The sequence below is a fragment of the Triticum urartu genome, chromosome 6A (assembly GCF_056163025.1).
Source record: "Triticum urartu cultivar PI428250 chromosome 6A, HENAU_Tu73, whole genome shotgun sequence".
Classification (NCBI taxonomy): Eukaryota; Viridiplantae; Streptophyta; class Magnoliopsida; order Poales; family Poaceae; genus Triticum; species Triticum urartu.
Genome location: NC_141878.1, coordinates 356,455,593 through 356,473,223, shown reverse-complemented (window position 1 = coordinate 356,473,223; position 17,631 = coordinate 356,455,593). Strand labels below are relative to the sequence as shown.

Here is a 17,631-nt window from a genome sequence, read left to right as displayed (position 1 = left end):
ATCCACAAACAAATGGTCAAAGTGAGCGTGTAAACCAATGCCTTGAGATTTACCTTCGCTGCGACCTCCACGACACTCCGGGCAAATGCGGGTGCTGGCTTCTGATGGTGGAGCTTTGGTACAACTCCACATTTCACTCGATCACTCAATTGTTCCCCCTTCAAGGTGCTCTACGGGCAGGAACCAAACCTTAGTGCCACCCTCTCTTGGCCGACTGCTTCTACATCAGCGATCGACGACACAGATTGGGAGCAGCAGACCGAGCTCCTGGGCACCCAGCTGCTCTGAGGTCAGTGCCGCATCCAGCGCAAGGCTGACCGCAACCGTGTTGAGCGCATGTTCATGGTGTGGGATGCGGTCCTGCTCAAGCTGCAACCCTACGCCCAAAGCTCCGTTGCCTTACCACAAGCTCACATGCAAGTACTTTGGGTCTTCAAAGGTGCTGCAATCAGTCAGGCAGCTCGCTATAAGCTCGATCTTCCGGACGACAGCCACATTTACTCCGTCTCCCAGCTGAAGCCATTCATGCCGGACTACACTCCAGTGTTTCCCGAGCTGGTGCGCACCACCGATCTGACAGTCGGCGACCTGATGAAACACGACAATGGCTTGGTCGTCCAACTCAAGGTGTGGTGGTCTACCCTATCACCGAGACAGTCACCTCGGAGGACTATGGCGTTCTCAGGCTCCGCTTTCCGACGGCAGCGGTCTGGACAGGGGCTCCATCTGAAGAAAGGGAGAATGTCACACCTGTGCCCGATGACACAGTGGACTAGAGAGATGTCAGGGGCATGTTGGGGGATTTAAACTGGAATTGAGTGTGGCCCAGAGAGTGAGGCTATTTAATACTGGGTAACTGGCGAGATGAACCATCGATCTGAGGAACAACTGATTCCTCGTCCCCTAGCTTTCCTCTCATCTTTCTGTGCGCTTCTCACCTCAAACCTTATCCCCACTATCCTGATCCCCTCTCCGACGGGTTCGTCAGTCTTGCAGGCTACCACCGCAAGTTTTATCAAGGACTTTCGCAGTATGGCAGCGCAGCTCACCAAGCTACTGAAGGAGGGATTTAGTTAGTGTGAAGAAGCCAAGGCTGTGTTTCATGAGAGCACCCTCGGTACAGCCCCAGTCGTGCAGATGCCAACTTCCAACTCCAGCTTTATCGACGAGGGTGATGCTTCAAATCTGGCCATAGCGCCGTTCTTCACCAGGACAATGGTGTGTCGACTTTCTAGAGCCGGCGCATAGCAACGCTGCGTCCTGCCAAGCTGGCAGCCTATGAGAGGGAGCTAATGACGGGAACATGCATTCACCGACTGCACTGATCACTATGGTTTGAATTTCACCCTGGAGCAGCGGCTCAGATAATCCCACAACATCAATTAGTGAACAAGTTGTTCGGCTACGATTTCATGGTGGAACACCGTCGTGGGCATCTGAAGATACCAAGCGTTGTGCTCCCGAAAAAAAAGATACCAAGAGTTGCTTAGTAAAAGTACTAGTGTAGATGCTACTAGTAATCTGAACTCAGTAGAAGTTCATGGATACGATGAATCTTAATATCAGCTTGTCAACTAATTGATGATTTTTCATCCCTTCATATTAGTGATGTTCCTATGCTTCTATGCTGAGACAGGGGATGGGTAGTCTATTTTCTTGTTATGGTCATACTGTTATCAGCAACGGTCATGCTGCTGACAAGACTAACTAGTCAAGGAAAGCCAATGACTGAGGTCAAGGTGACATCTCCACCTTCAATGAACACTATGGAGCAGCTCTTAGCTGTTCAAAATGCTATTTCCAAAGTTGAAGAGCTTGTCCAGGATGCAAATATTGTTCTTCTGAAGATAAGAGCTCTACTGCTGGCTTTTCCATCTCAGGTGATTATATCTTCTTAGTTTTCACCATTCCATCTTAAAATTTATTTTGATTTGCAGTTTTGCTTATGTGCTGTCTATGCTATATGGGTAATGTTGTAGTAAGAAGGTAGCATGCACTGTAGATTGTGGTAGATGTATTGTCCAAGGGGATGTCTAAGTTACACTTTAATTTGCAAATTTATACTTAATTTGGTGCAGAAATAATGAAACCACATACAACTACGTGCCTTGTTTCATGAAATTATTATGAAGTACTGATGATTAACCTGGAAGCGTGTGCAAACTAATTTACCTGCATGGGGTTTTTCTTTCCTATGGAATTAGCAGATGAAATACACCAGGCAGATATGCCCTTTTGTTGTTTCCCATTATTCAAATGTTGAATCTGTAATTGCTAGTAACTGATCAATTAGCATACTGAGCCGTGGAACCCCATTGATTCACTCCTCGTATACGTAACTACACATTTATCTTTGCAACCAAGGGGAGGTACACCACTGTTCTCCTGCCACTGAGCTTGCTACCCCTTTAATTTCTACCAATGAACTTTCCCTGAAGACATGTAACAGGATACAAGTGAATTTGGGTATCGGAGGGGATAAGGACTTGGGGAAGAAGTAGAGCGAGTAGTTGGGGGAGGATCAAATTTCACTATTCATTCGATAATTCTCCTGTTACAGCTCATGGCATATAAATAACGCGCCCAAGTGACACCCTGGCCCACACACAACTACTACGCCACCACTAAACACCACCCTTTAAGGAACACGCCTGATGAGCTGGGCCTGGTGTGACATCCCCTCTGCAGCAGTTGGAAACCACTCTTGAACATTGGCATAGTCTTCCCAAGTCGTCTTCTCTGGTAGCGAAAGACCGCTTGATGAGCACCTGAAGCAGAGCAGTGTTGCCTTTCTTCAAGAGGCGACGATCCAGGATTGCCGCCGGAGAAACTTCAGAGATATCAAGCTCCGCAGCTGAAGGAAGTTTGGAGAAAACGGTCGAATGATCAGGCACATGCTGCCTCAACTGCGACACATGGGACACAGGATGTAGAAGGCAGTTCTACTTCATAAGCCACTAGACCAATTTTGTAAAGTATTTTGTAGGGCCCAAAACACTTGACAGAGATCTTCGGATAGGGTCTGGCAGGCACAAACTGTTGAGCATACGGATGCAGCTTGTCCTAAACTTGCCCCCCTTTTGGAAGTTCCTATCAGTGTGATTTTCATCAGCATAGTGTTTCATATGTAACCGAGCCTTGTGATGTTGCCGCTGGAGAAAATCACTGTACCAACTCGTCCTGGAGCAAGGATTCTGCATCTTCAGAAGTAAGATCAGTCAGAGAAGAAAGAGAGAAGTCCACATTACAACCTTGAATTAACAACTTGGTTTAATTTGCAACCTTGAACTGCGAAACCGGTCGCACAATACCCCAAACTAACCACATGGTGCAAAACTCAACCCTCCTCCCGGTTTTGCCTCGGTCAAGTGGTTTTGACCGCGTTGACTGCTGACATGGCGCTGCCCAGTCAGCAGTCATGCCAACTCAGCTAGGACTGAACTGAATCTGTTTTTTTCAACATTTTTTTACAAAGTTGTCCCTGAACATTTGCAAAAACACCCCTAGACTATATTCTTAGGCCTTGTTTGGTAGGCCGTGATCCACCCGGGATCCCCTTAAAAAACCGGGGCGCAAAGACCACGAGGGCAAACCGGCCCGTGGAGAATTACCGCACCATTTGGTTGTTTCACCCATCGGGGATATTCCGGCCCATCCACGTCCTTTCCACGGGGGAGAGATCCACGCCTCGAGGGTTCGGGGGAGAAAACCACGGCTTGCAGCGAGGAGAGTAGTGAACGCCAGGAAACGACGACCAAGACCCAGCGCTCCGCCTCGAGCTTCTCCGCCGCGACCGGAGCGACGCTGCGGACCGCCCTCCTCCAGTGATTCGCCTCCATACTCCGTGCCTCTGCCCCTCCGGCAATATGCTCCAGGTTCCCTCCCTTCAGAGCTCCGCCCCTCCCGCGACGCCAGTGAATCGGGGTCGTCACCCTCCTCCTTCCCCGGAGCTCCCTCCGTTAGCTCCTGTCATCTCCGGCGACGTCGACGGCCAGGTCGTTGTCCTTCTCTTTGAACCTCCTCCTGTTCTTCAACCCCAACGATTTTGCTTATCAAGCTGGACGAGGCCTTGTCCAGATCCACGAACCTGCTCTTGCAAGGGATTGCCTCCCCTCCACTTCTTACCGTTTGGACACCGGGGTTGTCGAACACCCCCCAGTGGTGGAAGGGATCATATATGCACGGGAAAAATCTCTCCTAGGGGTGTATTGCCCTGGATTTTCACTCCCCAACAACCAAATGAGCCCTTAAAGTGCAATCGGGTCCTCATGCCCGCACTGCCGCACCGCACGCTGGCAGGCTGCGAGCTGCTCACGCTGGAGGTGTGGATTGCAGCGACCGTCCGCCGGCGTGGACATCACTGGTTGACGGTGGTACAGTGGGTGGCAGACTGTAGTGTGGTGGGGTGTGCACGTGCGCCGGCATTCAGGTGGAGTCCTCTCCTTCTCACCTCCGGTTGCTGTTAAAATATGTGCTGAATATGTGTACGGGTTGTGCTACAGTTGGATTTGTAATTAGTGAAAGGTTAGGTGTTTGAGTCGAACACGTTTAGCCCAACACGTTTAGCCCAGGCCTATTATATAAGGGCACCATGGGGTAGCCAAATAGGCTAGACATAAGCTTGTAGGTTAAACAAAGATTACGAGAGGGACTGTCCGGCACCAATCTGAGTTAATCAATGCTTGGAGAATACATGCAGTGCTTAGTGCATGACAGCTGGTGAAGTGGAAAAAATATATCAAAAAATGGCTTCCATTGCCGGAATTTTGGTATAACTCTTACGACAACATATCGCTGGCTGCACTCCATTCAAAGCTCTATATGGAATAGATCCAAATTTTTGTACAATGCCTGCTTTGGAGGATGAACTACACTCTTCGCTGGCAGAGCTTGCAGCTGATCATGCTGATTTTTTTGCATTACTGCGGGAACACCTCCGCAGCGCACAGGAGCGCGTCAAGGCTCAGGACGACAAGCACCACCAGGATTGTTAGTTCGCTGTCGACAAAGATGTGCTCCTCAAGCTTCAACCATAGGCGCACTCATTGCTCGTCAGTCAGACCGTGCTCCAAGCTTGCTCACAAATTCTACAGCCCATTCAAAGTCCTGGAACGAATTGGAGCTGCAGCTTATCGTTTGGATCTTCCGCCCTCAAGTCTCATACATCCAGGGTTCCACATGTCGCAACTGAAGCCATTCACCGCCAACTATTCACCGGTCTTCATGAAGCTGCCAGATCTCTCCACTGTGCTGTTGCAACTGCTGGCTATCCGGGAGCGACTTATGGTCACGAAGGGCAGCATGACAATTCTGCAAGTCAAGGTACGCTGGAACATGCGACTTGGGAAGATTACTACATCTTGTGCTCGTGTTTTCTAGCGGCCGCTTGACTGGGTTGCAGGTGGTGATGGGCGACTAAACAGGTGGACATGAGTCCACACGTCAGGGACCTCAAGTGGCTGGTTGACCCATCAAGTGTGGCATGTGTGCCATCACGATGTCTGAGTGTATATTTAAGCCCTGGGTTTCTTCAGCAAACTGGTGAAGGGCTTAGCCAAAATTCCATAGGCCTGTTCAAACTTTATGTAATATCCAGTCAATCCCAAAAATTCTCCGAGCTCTTCTTGCAAGTATCAGCAGGTCAGAATGCCAAATAAGAGTTTCTTGTGGTTGAATTCAAATGGTAACCTGTTTCTATTAATCTCAAAAGCTTACAAAAAGAATCAAATTCATTTGAAAAATACTCTCCACCACGATCGGGCCTAAGCCTCTTGATTTTATGATCAAGTTGGTTTTCCACTTCAGCTTTATAGATCTTGAAAAAGTTCAAAGCCTCATCTTTTGATTTCAAAAGATACACATGGCAGTATCTAGTGGAGTCATCAATTAAGGTCATGAAATATTTCTTTTCACCTTTTGTCAAAACACCATTCATTTCACAAAGATCTAAATGGACGAGCTCTAGTAGTGCAAGATTTCTTGTTTCTGCAGTTGTATGAAACTTACGAGGTTGCTTAGCTTGCACACAAACTTAACACTTAGATCCCTTAACAATGATGAAATTAAGGATTAAGCTCAACTTGGCTAACCGCGTCATGCAACCAAAGTTAATATGACAGAAACGTGAATGCCAGACATTTGATTCACTATTGTTGCACACATGATTAACAACTTTATTACAAACATCTGACAATGATAGTCTGAACAAGCCTCTTGATTGATAACCTTTACCAACAAAAGTTCCATACTTGGACACTACAAATTTATTGGACTCGAAGACAAGCTTGTAGCCATCTCTACACAAAAGAGACCCGCTAACAAGATTTTTTTTTTTGAGGAAGGGGACATAATGCACGTTCTTCAGCCGCGTGATCTTCCCCGAAGTAAACTTCAGATCGACCGTGTCAACACCACGAACAGAAGCACTTGAAATGTTGCCCATCAGCATGGTGGAAGTCCTTGAGGTTTGATAAGAAGAAAACATGGAAATGTCATCTCATACATGTACATTAGCACCCGTGTCAATCAACCGATCAGGAGAATGACATACTGAAAAAATAGTGGAAAATATACCATACCCAGTAACCTTCATGTCAATGTCCCCAATGACAACATTAGCTGTAACACCCACGATGCGGCTATATCTCCCATGTGTCGGAGCACGACTTAGAGGCATAACCGCATTGTAGGCATGTCGCAAAAGAGGTAATCTTTACACATCCCATGTACTGAATAAGAAAGAGGTACAGAGCTGGCTTACAATCGCCACTTCACACAATACATGAATATAGCATTACATCATCCAGATACAATCAAGGTCCGTCTATGGAACTAAAATAAAAGAAGACTACCCCTAATGCAAAAGATCCTCAATCGCCCTGACTGGGCTCCTCTACTGATCAACTGAAACGAAACACGATGAACAAGATCTTCATCGAGCTCCTCCTTGAGCTTGGTTGAGTCACCTGCACGGTATCATCGGCACCTGCAAACTGGTTTTGGAAGTAATCTGTGAGTCACGGGGACTCAACAATCTCACACCTGCGAGATCAAGACTGTTTAAGCTTATGGGTAGGATAGGGTATTGAGGTGGAGCTGCAGTAAGCACTAGCATATATGGTGGCTAACTTACGCAAAATAAGAGCGAGAAGAAAAGCAAAGCATGGTCGTGAACTAGAAGTGATCAAGAAGTGATCCTGAAACTACTTACGTTTCAAGCATAACTCCAACGCCGTGTTAACTTCCCGGACTCTGCCGAGAAGAGACCATCACGGCTACACACGCGGTTGATGCATTTTAATTAAGTTAAGTTTCAAGTTCTCTACAACCGGACATTAACAAATTCCCATCTGCCCATAACCGCTGGCACGGCTTTCGAAAGTTCAAAACCCTGCAGGGGTGTCCCAACTTAGCCCATCACAAGCTCTCACGGTCAACGAAGGATATTCCTTCTCCCGAGAAGACCCGATCAGTTTCGGAATCCCGGTTACAAGATATTTCGACAATGGTAAAACAAGACCAGCAAGACCGCCCGATGCGCCGACATCCCGATAGGAGCTGCACATATCTCGTTCTCAGGGCAACACCGGATGAGCACTCCGTACAACTAAAACCAGCCCTCAAGTTTCCTCGAGGTGGCGCTGCAAAGGACTCTAGTTCGGACCAACACTTAGACAAGCACTGGCCCGGGGGGGCTTAAAATAAAGATGACCCTCGAGAGAGCGACTCCCAAGGGAAAAGTAGGTGGTGGTGAGGCAAATGGTAAAACCAAGGTTGGGCTTTCCTGGAGGAGTTTTATTCAAAGCGAACTGTCAAGGGGTCCCCATAACACCCAACCATGTAAGGAACGCAAAATCAAGTAACATAACACCGGTATGACGAAAAACTAGGGCGGCAAGAATGGAACAAAACACCAGGCATAAGGCCGAGCCTTCCACCCTTTACCAAGTATATAGATGCATTAATTAAATAAGAGATATTGTGATATCCCAACATATCCATGTTCCAACCTGGAACAAACTTCATCTTCACCTGCAACTAACAACGCTATAAGAGGGGCTGAGCAAAGCGGTAACATAGCCAAACAACGGTTTGCTAGGACAAGGTGGGTTAGAGGCTGAACATGGCAATATGGGAGGCATGATAAAGCATGTGGTAGGTATTGCGGCATAGCAATAGAGCGAGCAACTAGCAAGCAAAGATAGAAGTGATTTCGAGGGTATGGTCATCTTGCCTGAGATCCCGCAAGGAAGAAGAACGAGTCCATGAAGAAGACAAACGGACGTAGATGAACGGATCCTCACAACTCCGGAACGAAACCGAAGCTAACGCGAGAAGTAACCCGGAAAGGAGCAAACAACATAGTAAACAAACATCACATAAGCATGGCATGATGCACAACCAAGTATGATGCATGTCCGGTTTAATGAGGCATGGCATGGCAAAGTGCACAAGCAATTCTACAAATTAAGTGGAGATCAATATGCAACGAGTTGCATATTGACGAAACACCACGACAAGTTATTTAGTTTGATCTCGTTTATGTATCCAACAATATTAAATGTTGATTAACATGGCAAAGGGTGAAGCAAATGAAAACTATCTATCTAGGCAAGTTTAAATGAGGCCGGAACAACAAACAACAAGTCCGGAAACTCCTCATGTGCATATTGTAGGTTTTGGTACTGTTCTGCCTTAAACACAATTTTAGAGTTATTAAACATGCAAAGTAAAGCCACCATGTTAAACTAGGCATTTTTCCACCCCATTTACATATAAAGTTTATTAAGTTCGGAGCTACGGTTAATTAGTTATGAATTAAAGCATTTTAATTAAGTTATTTAAGCAAATTTAAACAAACAACATTTTAAACATAGATGAAAGTGGCAAATTATGGAACTAGACGAAAAACTAAGCATTTTACATATAAAGTTTGTTTTAATCCGATGCACGGTTTGTGAGTTATTATATGCATGAACTCTAGGGACTTTTCTGCAAAACAACCGCCTCAGGATTAATAGCTAAATTCGTTCCACAGGAAAAAACATGATTCGGGCTGCATCTAAAATCTAGCCCAACAGGAGGAGAACAAAAGGGGCGCTGGGGTGTGCCTCACCCATGGGCCAGGCCCAGTTTGTGGAGGAGGCCCAAGAGGGGCCGGCTGGCTCGAGGCCAGGGCGTGGCCGACGTGGAGAGGGGCCGGCTCAGGAGGAGCTAGGCCTTGGGCGCCGCTGGACCTCGCGCAGCGGTCAACGCACGCAGGCGACGCGCGGGGTGTCGAGGCAGAGGCACCATCCTCCTCTGCCCGAACTGCTGCCGCTCGATGCAGCGAAGGAGACCCGCGGCTGGAGGGGGCTTGGCGCGGCGGGACGTCGCGGGGACGACCGGATCCAAGGCGGGGAGGCTCGACGGGAAGCAGGGCGGCTGGATCCAGGCGAGGACGGGGCAGAGGTACTTGGCGCGGTGGCGGAGCTGGCCCTGGAGCGAGGTGGGACGAGCAGGACGGAGAGGAGGCAGCAGGCAGGGAACACGGCGACTTGGCTCGGAACTTGCCGGATCCGAGCAGGAAGGAGGCGCAGGCATCGGGGATGGGTGGATCCGGTGCGAGGGAGGACTTGGCGAGGCTCGACGACACGGAACGGTGGCCATGGCGCCATGCCAACCGGGGCGAGCTCCTCTTGCTCCTGTACCTGGCGAGAGAGAGAAATTGAGAGCGCGAGAGAGACAGAAGGGGACGAACGAAGGGAGAGGGGGGTCGCGAGGGAGGTCGGCCTCGGGTGCTGCTGCTATGGCGAGGGAGGAGCACGGCGCAACGGCTGTGGTTGGTGGATCGGGAGGGAAGCACTGGTTGGGTGGCGGCGGAAATCAAGGGAGATGGTCGGGGGCCGCTGGTTGGATCTGGCAGGAGAGGAAAACAAGGAGATGGCGGCGGATGGGACGGATGGAAAGGATGGGACGGCTCCTCGGACTAGGGTTTGACTAGAATAGGTATGGGTTAGTCTACTGTATATAGCAAAAGAAATTTAGAAAGGGCTAGAATAACCCTTCGATCGTAATCAGACGGTCGACAAACAAATAGGTAGGGATTCCAAAAAGGAAAACGGAGATGTTTTGTAGACGTTTGGGGATGATCCGGACACCACGGTAGCGACAGTCCTAGTCGGGTTCGGGACAACTATCGGACGCGCGCGCAAGGAGCGCGGCGGGCTGACGAGAGAGGTTAGGTTGGACCTGGCGGTAGGTAGTGGGCTGAGTAGACGGTCTTGTGTTGAGAGAAGAGAAAAGAGGGAGGCCCGGCGATTGTTTTCGTAGACCGAAAACGTCCGAGGAAAAGACCAGCTATACTGCCGCTATAGTTATCTGTTGGGGCGTCAAACGGACTCCGAACGCGATGAAACTTGGCAGGCGGCCTACTGACAACAAAACAACACCGCACGCCAACTTTCATCCCATTCCGAGAACATTTCCCGACCACTTATAAAATAATATTTCAGACGTGCCGCGGGCGCGTGCAAGTGTTTCTGGGCTCAGAACAGACAACGGAAGGAACTGGGAGACCGGGACAGATGCATGTTTTGAAAACATGATGATGCAATGCACATGATGACATGACAAGATGCAACACGCAAGCAAATGATAAGGCAACAACAGCGAATAACTGGACGACACCTGGCGCAACGGTCTCGGGGCGTTAGAACACTCCACCACTACGAGAGGATCTCGTCCCGAGATCCAGGATGGTACCGGAGAGAAACGGAAGAGGAATAGGTAAAACAAAGTTGCTTCTTGATAAAAGAGTGAAACTAAAGAACCTTAGAGGTTGAACAACTTTAAAGAAGAAAACAACGAAGATGAACAAAGTTGAAACACTCCGTTGTCAAAGAGGAACAAGGAACATTGCGAGAACCTTGTAGGTTGAAAGACATAAGAAAAAGGGTTGCAATGGACAAGAAGTACATGCAAGCACTCCGGTAGAAACGAGATGTACAAGGAACGATAAGGATCAATTAGGACAACACTCCGGTTGGAAATGGAAGGTAAAGAATATGATCTTCGCAAAATAAAAGCACTTGGATGAGACTCTGGTTAAAAGAGGAATGATAGCCACTACACTCCGGGTAAAATAAGATAGAGAAGGAAAAATAATGATATAATTTGGACAGCACTCCGACTGTAAATGGAAGGAATTAAAAAGAACTTGACATGATGAGAGCATACTTGATGAGATCAACAGCACACTGGCTCCGGAACTATTGAAAGAATGGCACAAGGGGTAAGAAAGATTTCAGACAGCACTCCGTTTGAGAAAAGAGACAAAACTTGACAGAATGGGAAGAATTTGAAAAGAGGGCACGACACTCCGGTTGAATGGATTATCAAAGAAAAGAACATGATCTTTGACAAAAATGGAATGATGGGTCGAAGAGTAAAACATCATAATGCCTTCGGAAGAAATAATAGAAGATAGATCATTGGAATTAAATTATGGAGAAGAAAATGATAACTCTTCCCACAAATGAATTTGAAAGAAAACATCCTTACGAAGAAGACTTGAACGGAGTTGTTGAAAAATCAACAAGGAAAACAATAAACTGCTTGTGGGCTTATGAAAACATCTCAAAACTTGAGGTGAAAACCTGCCACAAACGAAAACAATTGCTTGCTTGAGAGCGACGGAGAGATGAAAACGTCTTTCATCGCGAGAATAGGAGAAAACTTGGATTATTAATAAGCACCACAATAGCAACATTCCTTAGGGAAGGCTTTAGGTGAAATATAACCCAAGATAACTTCAATAAAGATATTGATGGGTTGCAAAGGAACTCATGAACGAATTGGAAATGGTAGGTTTAAAATATGTCATTCCGGACAACTTGTGAATCATGAAGCATGACGGGAAATTGCCAAGAATGAGATAACACCACCTGAAAAGATAAGATAGAAAGAATTGTACTTCGGATGCAAGATGAAGAATACTTTAACTCCTCGAAACAAAACACGTGTCGAGCACCAGGTTTATTTTGGAGTATAGTTTGGCGGATCTTAGCTTCGAGAGAAATCTTGAGGGCAATTGAAGAATGAAAGGAATTCTTGACGAACCACCATGTTGAGCCTTCATGAAGAACTCCGGTAATAAAAGAATGACAGAAAGAAATAGAAGTTGAAAACACAAGGTGAAATCTTGCAATGATTAGATGGATATTCAAGACGAGATAAATGAGAGAGCTTGGAACTCCGGTAACAAAAGAAAGATGAAACAATCGAAACCGAGAATTGACTCATCGTGAACAAACTCCGGAAGAATGAATCAATCACTTGGACGGAGCAAGAATAAGAATTATGTTATGCATATCCTTCATCAATTAAATTGATGACAAGCACGGATTTGGCATACTACTTATTCTCATTGGAAAGGATTTAGGAGAGATATAGCGTAATCTTGAGAAGGTCTTCAACGAACCACTGGTAGGATTGAAAAGAACGAATGAATTGATATGATAACTAAGGAAGAGAACTCTTGAACGAATCACCGTAAGAATTGAAAAACGAACGAAGTAAAGGGATGAATCACCGGTAAGAATTTGAAAACGAACAAAAATACTTGGGGAAATTTAGATACAAGTGTTAGGAATAAGCAACTTGTATTCCCATGAGGCCATAGGCCGATATATATATACATGTACAGGTGTGGAACATATGCAGGAAACCCCTTATACAACGGGATAAATACAAAGGGGTACATGACTTATATTATAACTCTAACACCCCCCCTCAAACTCATGGTGGATGAACAACACTGAGTTTGGAGAGATAAAAACCATGTTGTGCTCTAGTCTGAGCCTTCGTCAGGAAATCCGCCAACTGTAACTCGGAAGGCACATACTGAAGAGCAATAACCTGATCCTGCACAGCAGCGCGCACATAGAACACATCAACACCAATATGCTTGGTGAGCTCATGCTTCACAGGATCGCGTGCAATGCTGATAGCACCTGTACTGTCAGATAAAAGCAGAGTCGGTGTAGTGACAGAAACACCAAAATCCTGAAGTAACCACCGTAACCAAGTCACCTCTGCCGTCAAACGAGCCATTGCTCGCAACTCAGCCTCGGCACTCGAACGGGAAACTGCAAGCTGTTTCTTCGTCTTCCAGGCAATGAGAGAACCACCAAGAAAAAGACAGTAAGCAGAAAGTGAACGGCGATCGGAAGGATCACTAGCCCACGTAGCATCCGAATAGGCTTGGAGCTGTAAAGAACTGGAGCGAGGAAAGAATAGACGGTGAGGGATCGTGCCTCGAAGATATCGAAGAACACGAAGGAGATGACTATAGTGAACCGAGGTGGGGGCAGAGACAAACTGACTCAGAATATGAACCGGATAAGAGATGTCCGGACGAGTGACAGCTAGATAGATAAGACTGCCAACAAGATGACGATAACGCGTCGGATAAGGGAGAGGATCACCATCAGTAGCACGGAGGTGAACATTGAGCTCCATAGGAGTCTTAACAACGCGCTCGTCAGTAAGAGCAGCACGAGCAAGAAGATCCTGGATATACTTTTTCTGGGAGATAAAAAAGCCATCAGAGGTAGAAGAGACTTCAATCCCAAGAAAGTAGCGAAGAGGTCCAAGATCAGACATAAGAAACTGCTCACTAAGACGGGCCTTTACAAAGGCAATATACTCGGGGTCATCCCCCGTGATGATCATGTCATCAACATAAAGAAGAAGAGTCCGTCCACGAGGAGAAAGGTGAATAAACAATGCTGGATCATGAGCACTGACTAAAAAACCAGCAGCAGTGATCACAGAGGCAAAGCGCTCAAACCAGGCGCGGGGGGCTTGCTTAAGGCCATAGAGAGAGCGACAAAGACGACATACCATGCCATCAGGAACAGAATACCCAGGTGGTGGCTGCATGTACACCTCCTCACGCAGCTCACCATTAAGAAAGGCATTCTTAACATCAAGCTGAGATATAGACCAGTGGCGTGCAGAGGCAACGGCAAGAAGTGTACGAACAGTGGTCATATGAGCCACAGGAGCAAAAGTCTCGTCATAATCACGACCATGCTCCTGCTGAAAACCACGAGCCACAAGACGAGCTTTGTGACGCTCAAGAGAACCATCGGAGCGAGTCTTAACCTTGTAGACCCACTTACAAGTGATCGGACGGACTCCGGGAGGAAGAGAAACAAGATCCCAGGTACCAGTGCGTTCAAGAGCAGCAATCTCCTCTGCCATCGCAAACTGTCATTCAGGATGAACAACAGCCTGACGGTAAGAAGTCGGCTCAAGAACAGCAGCACCAGCGGTGGGAAATCCAAAGCGATCAACAGGCGGACGAGGACGAGAACGCAAGCCATAAGTAGGCCGAGAGGAAGATGACGACCCATCCACAGAGGCATCAACTGGTCGTGGACGACGAGTGTAATGCTGAGGAAAAGATGGAATAATAGAAGGAGGAATCGGCAAGGTAGAATCAGGGGGTGGCGACGAAGAAGTCACCGGAGATGAAGGTGTAGAATCCGGTGACAGGCTGGGAGAGGAGATCGGGGAGGAAGTCACCGGAGATGAAGGTGGAGACCCCGGTGACACGCGAGGCGAGGAGACCGGGGATGATGGTGGCTACAAATCAATTAGATGTGGAGAAGGAGAGGAAGTGAAACGGAGAGGTACAGTCTCGGCGGGAGTGATAGGTGAGTCAGGAAAAGTGAGGAAAGAGATATCCTGCACTGAAAAAGTCGAGGAAGATGGGCGTGGGTAGAAGGGACAAGATTCTTCAAAAGTCACATCTCGAGAGATACGCATCCGACGACCAATAGGATCCCAACAATGATAGCCCTTATGCTCATCACCGTAGCCTAAGAAGACACACTCAACAGACTGAGCGGTCAGTTTGGTGCGTTCGCGAGGGGCAAGAAGAACATAGCAAACACAACCAAACGAGCGAAGCATCGAATAATCGGGAGAACGATCAAAAAGTCGCTCGAAAGGAACACCACCCTGTAGAGCAGCGGAAGGCTGTATATTGATAAGTTAGGTGGATGTGGAGACGGCCTCAGCCCAAAAATGAGGCGGGAGAGAGGCAGCAATCATCAATGCACGAGCCGTCTCAAGAAGATGTCGATACTTTCGCTCAGCCACACCATTCTGAGCATGAGCACCAGGACAAGAGAATTGAGAGAGAGTCCCGTGCTCAGCAAGAACACCACGCAACATCTTAGAGATATACTCGCCAGCGGAGTCAGCACGAAAAACACGAATGGGTGAAGAGAACTGAGTATGAACCATGGTAGCAAAACGCTTATAAATAGACAACACCTCAGAACGAGAAGTCATGAAATAAAGCCATGTGTAACGAGAGAAATCATCTATGAAAATAATATAGTATTTATGACCACCTTTCGAAGCGAAAGGGGCCGGACCCCATACATCAGAATGGACTAAATCGAAAGGACGCTTAGACACTGACTCACTATGTGAATATGGTAACTGAATCTGCTTGCCAAGATGACAACCCTGACACTCTAAAGAGACATCTCCTGAGATAGACCCCAGAAGGCCTCGACGAACTAAAGAAGACAACCGAGAACCACACAGATGACCAAGTCGATGATGCCACTACTGGAAAGAACCAGTGACGGAGGCGACAGAAGCGGAAGAATTGGCGATGGCGGTGGCAGCAGAAGGAATATGAAGCCAGTCCAACTCCCAAAGACCCTGAGAATCACGGCGGCGAGGGCCAGCCCCAACCAGAGTGTGCGTGTGACGGTCCTGGACAGAACAAGAGTCAACGTCAAGGATGACGCGACAACCAGAATCCGTAAGTTGACCAGCAGAAAACAAATTCATGATAAGTCGAGGAACATGAGCAACATCAGGAACAGAATAAGGAGTAGTAAGATTGCCTCTACTAGCAACAGAAAGTGGAGTACCATCAGCAGTGAAGACATGAATAGGAGAATCCAGTGATCGAAGAGAGGACAAAGTGGAAGAATGAGAAGACATATGAAAAGAAGCTCCAGAGTCCAGAACCCAGGGGGATGTACCTGACTGTGTAGAGGGTGATTGCTCAGTGCGGGAAGCATCAGTCACAGAACCGGCAGTACCCGTCGAGGAAGAACCTGAAGCCGCGAGCAGACGCTTAAGTCTCAGAATATCCTGCTCAGTCAAAGCAATGGCTGAAGCTATCGAGGTAGATGACGAAGTCCCGGAAGATGATGATCGAGCCTTCCGCAGATGTTTCTTTTTCGTGTAGCAATGAGACTCAAGATGACCATCATTGTTGCAATAGGCGCAATGTGGACGGGGGCGACCTGAGCCTCCAGAAGGAGTGGGCAAGAGCGGCGGAGCACTCGAGCGAGAAGGGGTCGGTGGAGCAAGTGGCGTAGGAGCACGAGTAGCAAGCACAGAGGGAACCTCCAGCAAACCAGCACCACGTAAGCGAGTCTCCTCAGCACGAATCTCAGAAAGCGCCACCATGAGAGAAATACGGCCACGAGCAAACAACTGAGCACGCCGGGGCTCAAACTCCTTACGGAGCCGAGACAAGAACTCATAGACGCGATGAAACTCCAAATTGGCCTGGACAGCCTGGCAACAGGGGCAGGTACGACACCCAGCACTACGAAAAGAATCAAGCTGGCGCCAGATAGCAGAATTCTGTGCATAGAAGTCATCAACAGTAGAGTCACCCTGCTGAAGAGCATGCTCCTGACGAATCACAGGGAGGTATAAGGCATCACCAGAGGGCTGATAGCGCTCACGAAGACGGGTCCACATCTCAAAGACAGTAGAAAGACCCAGAAATTCAGAAGCAAACTGAGGCAGAACACTAGCAGTGAGAACAGCTGCAGCACGAGCATCATCATCAAGCCACTGGGTGTAAACAGACAGAGCACCATGATACGTCTGAAGAGCCTCCTCATAAGCCAAAACCCTCTCATCATAAGCACGATCAGCAGCCTCATCAGCAACCTTAGCCGCATCCTTGGCGGCCTGATTAGCATCGGTAGGAAGAACCGATGGAGCTGGCGGAGTAGGGGCCACCGGAGGAACTGGACGTGGCGGACAGCAGACCTCGCCAGAAAGAACACCCCAAAGACGGATGCCATGCATGTGAATGCGCATGAAGCCAGTAAACTCGGTGTAGTTAGAACCATCAAAGATCACCGGACAGCGAGGGACAGCAACATAGCCCGATGCAGCAGACATTTTTTTTTAGCAGAGATCGATCAAGGGGCAGCTGGCAGTCGGCGGCTGAAGAACCGCAGGGGCAAGGGCCGGCGGGAGCTGCGTTGATTTGGGCCGGGAGCAGTATCAGGCCGGCTGTCTGGGAGCTACAAGCAGGACGAGCGGGCAGGCCGGCTGGGAGCTACAACCGGGACTAGCAGGCCAGCTGCCAAGCGGGACGAGCGGGCCGGCTGGGGATCGATCCGATCGAAGACTCCAGGAGATCGAGGGGGGGGCTTCGATCGGGAGCGAGACGAGCCATACTAGATCGATCCGATATGGGAGACTCCGGGAGATCGAGGGAGAGCTTCGATCGGGAGCCAGACGAGCGGAAACAAGAGATCGAGGCCGGCGGCTGCGGTCGACGGATCAATAGCACGAGTTACAGCGTGC

General features: G+C 48.2%; 1 protein-coding gene across 3 annotated transcripts in view; it reads left to right on the top strand.

Annotated features, from left to right (window-relative positions):
- LOC125513138 (uncharacterized) overlaps nucleotides 1–17,631 on the top strand; it is a 54,460-nt gene that overhangs the window by 25,245 nt on the left and 11,584 nt on the right. Inside the window, exons 8-9 of one of the 3 annotated variants that reach the window (XR_015608204.1) lie at nucleotides 1,637–1,880; nucleotides 4,943–5,322. Coding sequence is in view for 2 of the 3 variants with exons in the window: in XM_087527979.1 (XP_087384105.1) it covers nucleotides 1,637–1,880; nucleotides 9,038–9,049 (256 nt within the window). In the remaining variant the exon portion in view is untranslated. Of the gene's footprint in view, nucleotides 1–1,636; nucleotides 1,881–4,942; nucleotides 5,323–9,037; nucleotides 9,185–17,631 lie in introns of those variants that run through there. The other 2 variants (XM_087527979.1, XM_048678176.2) reach the window with 2 other exon arrangements.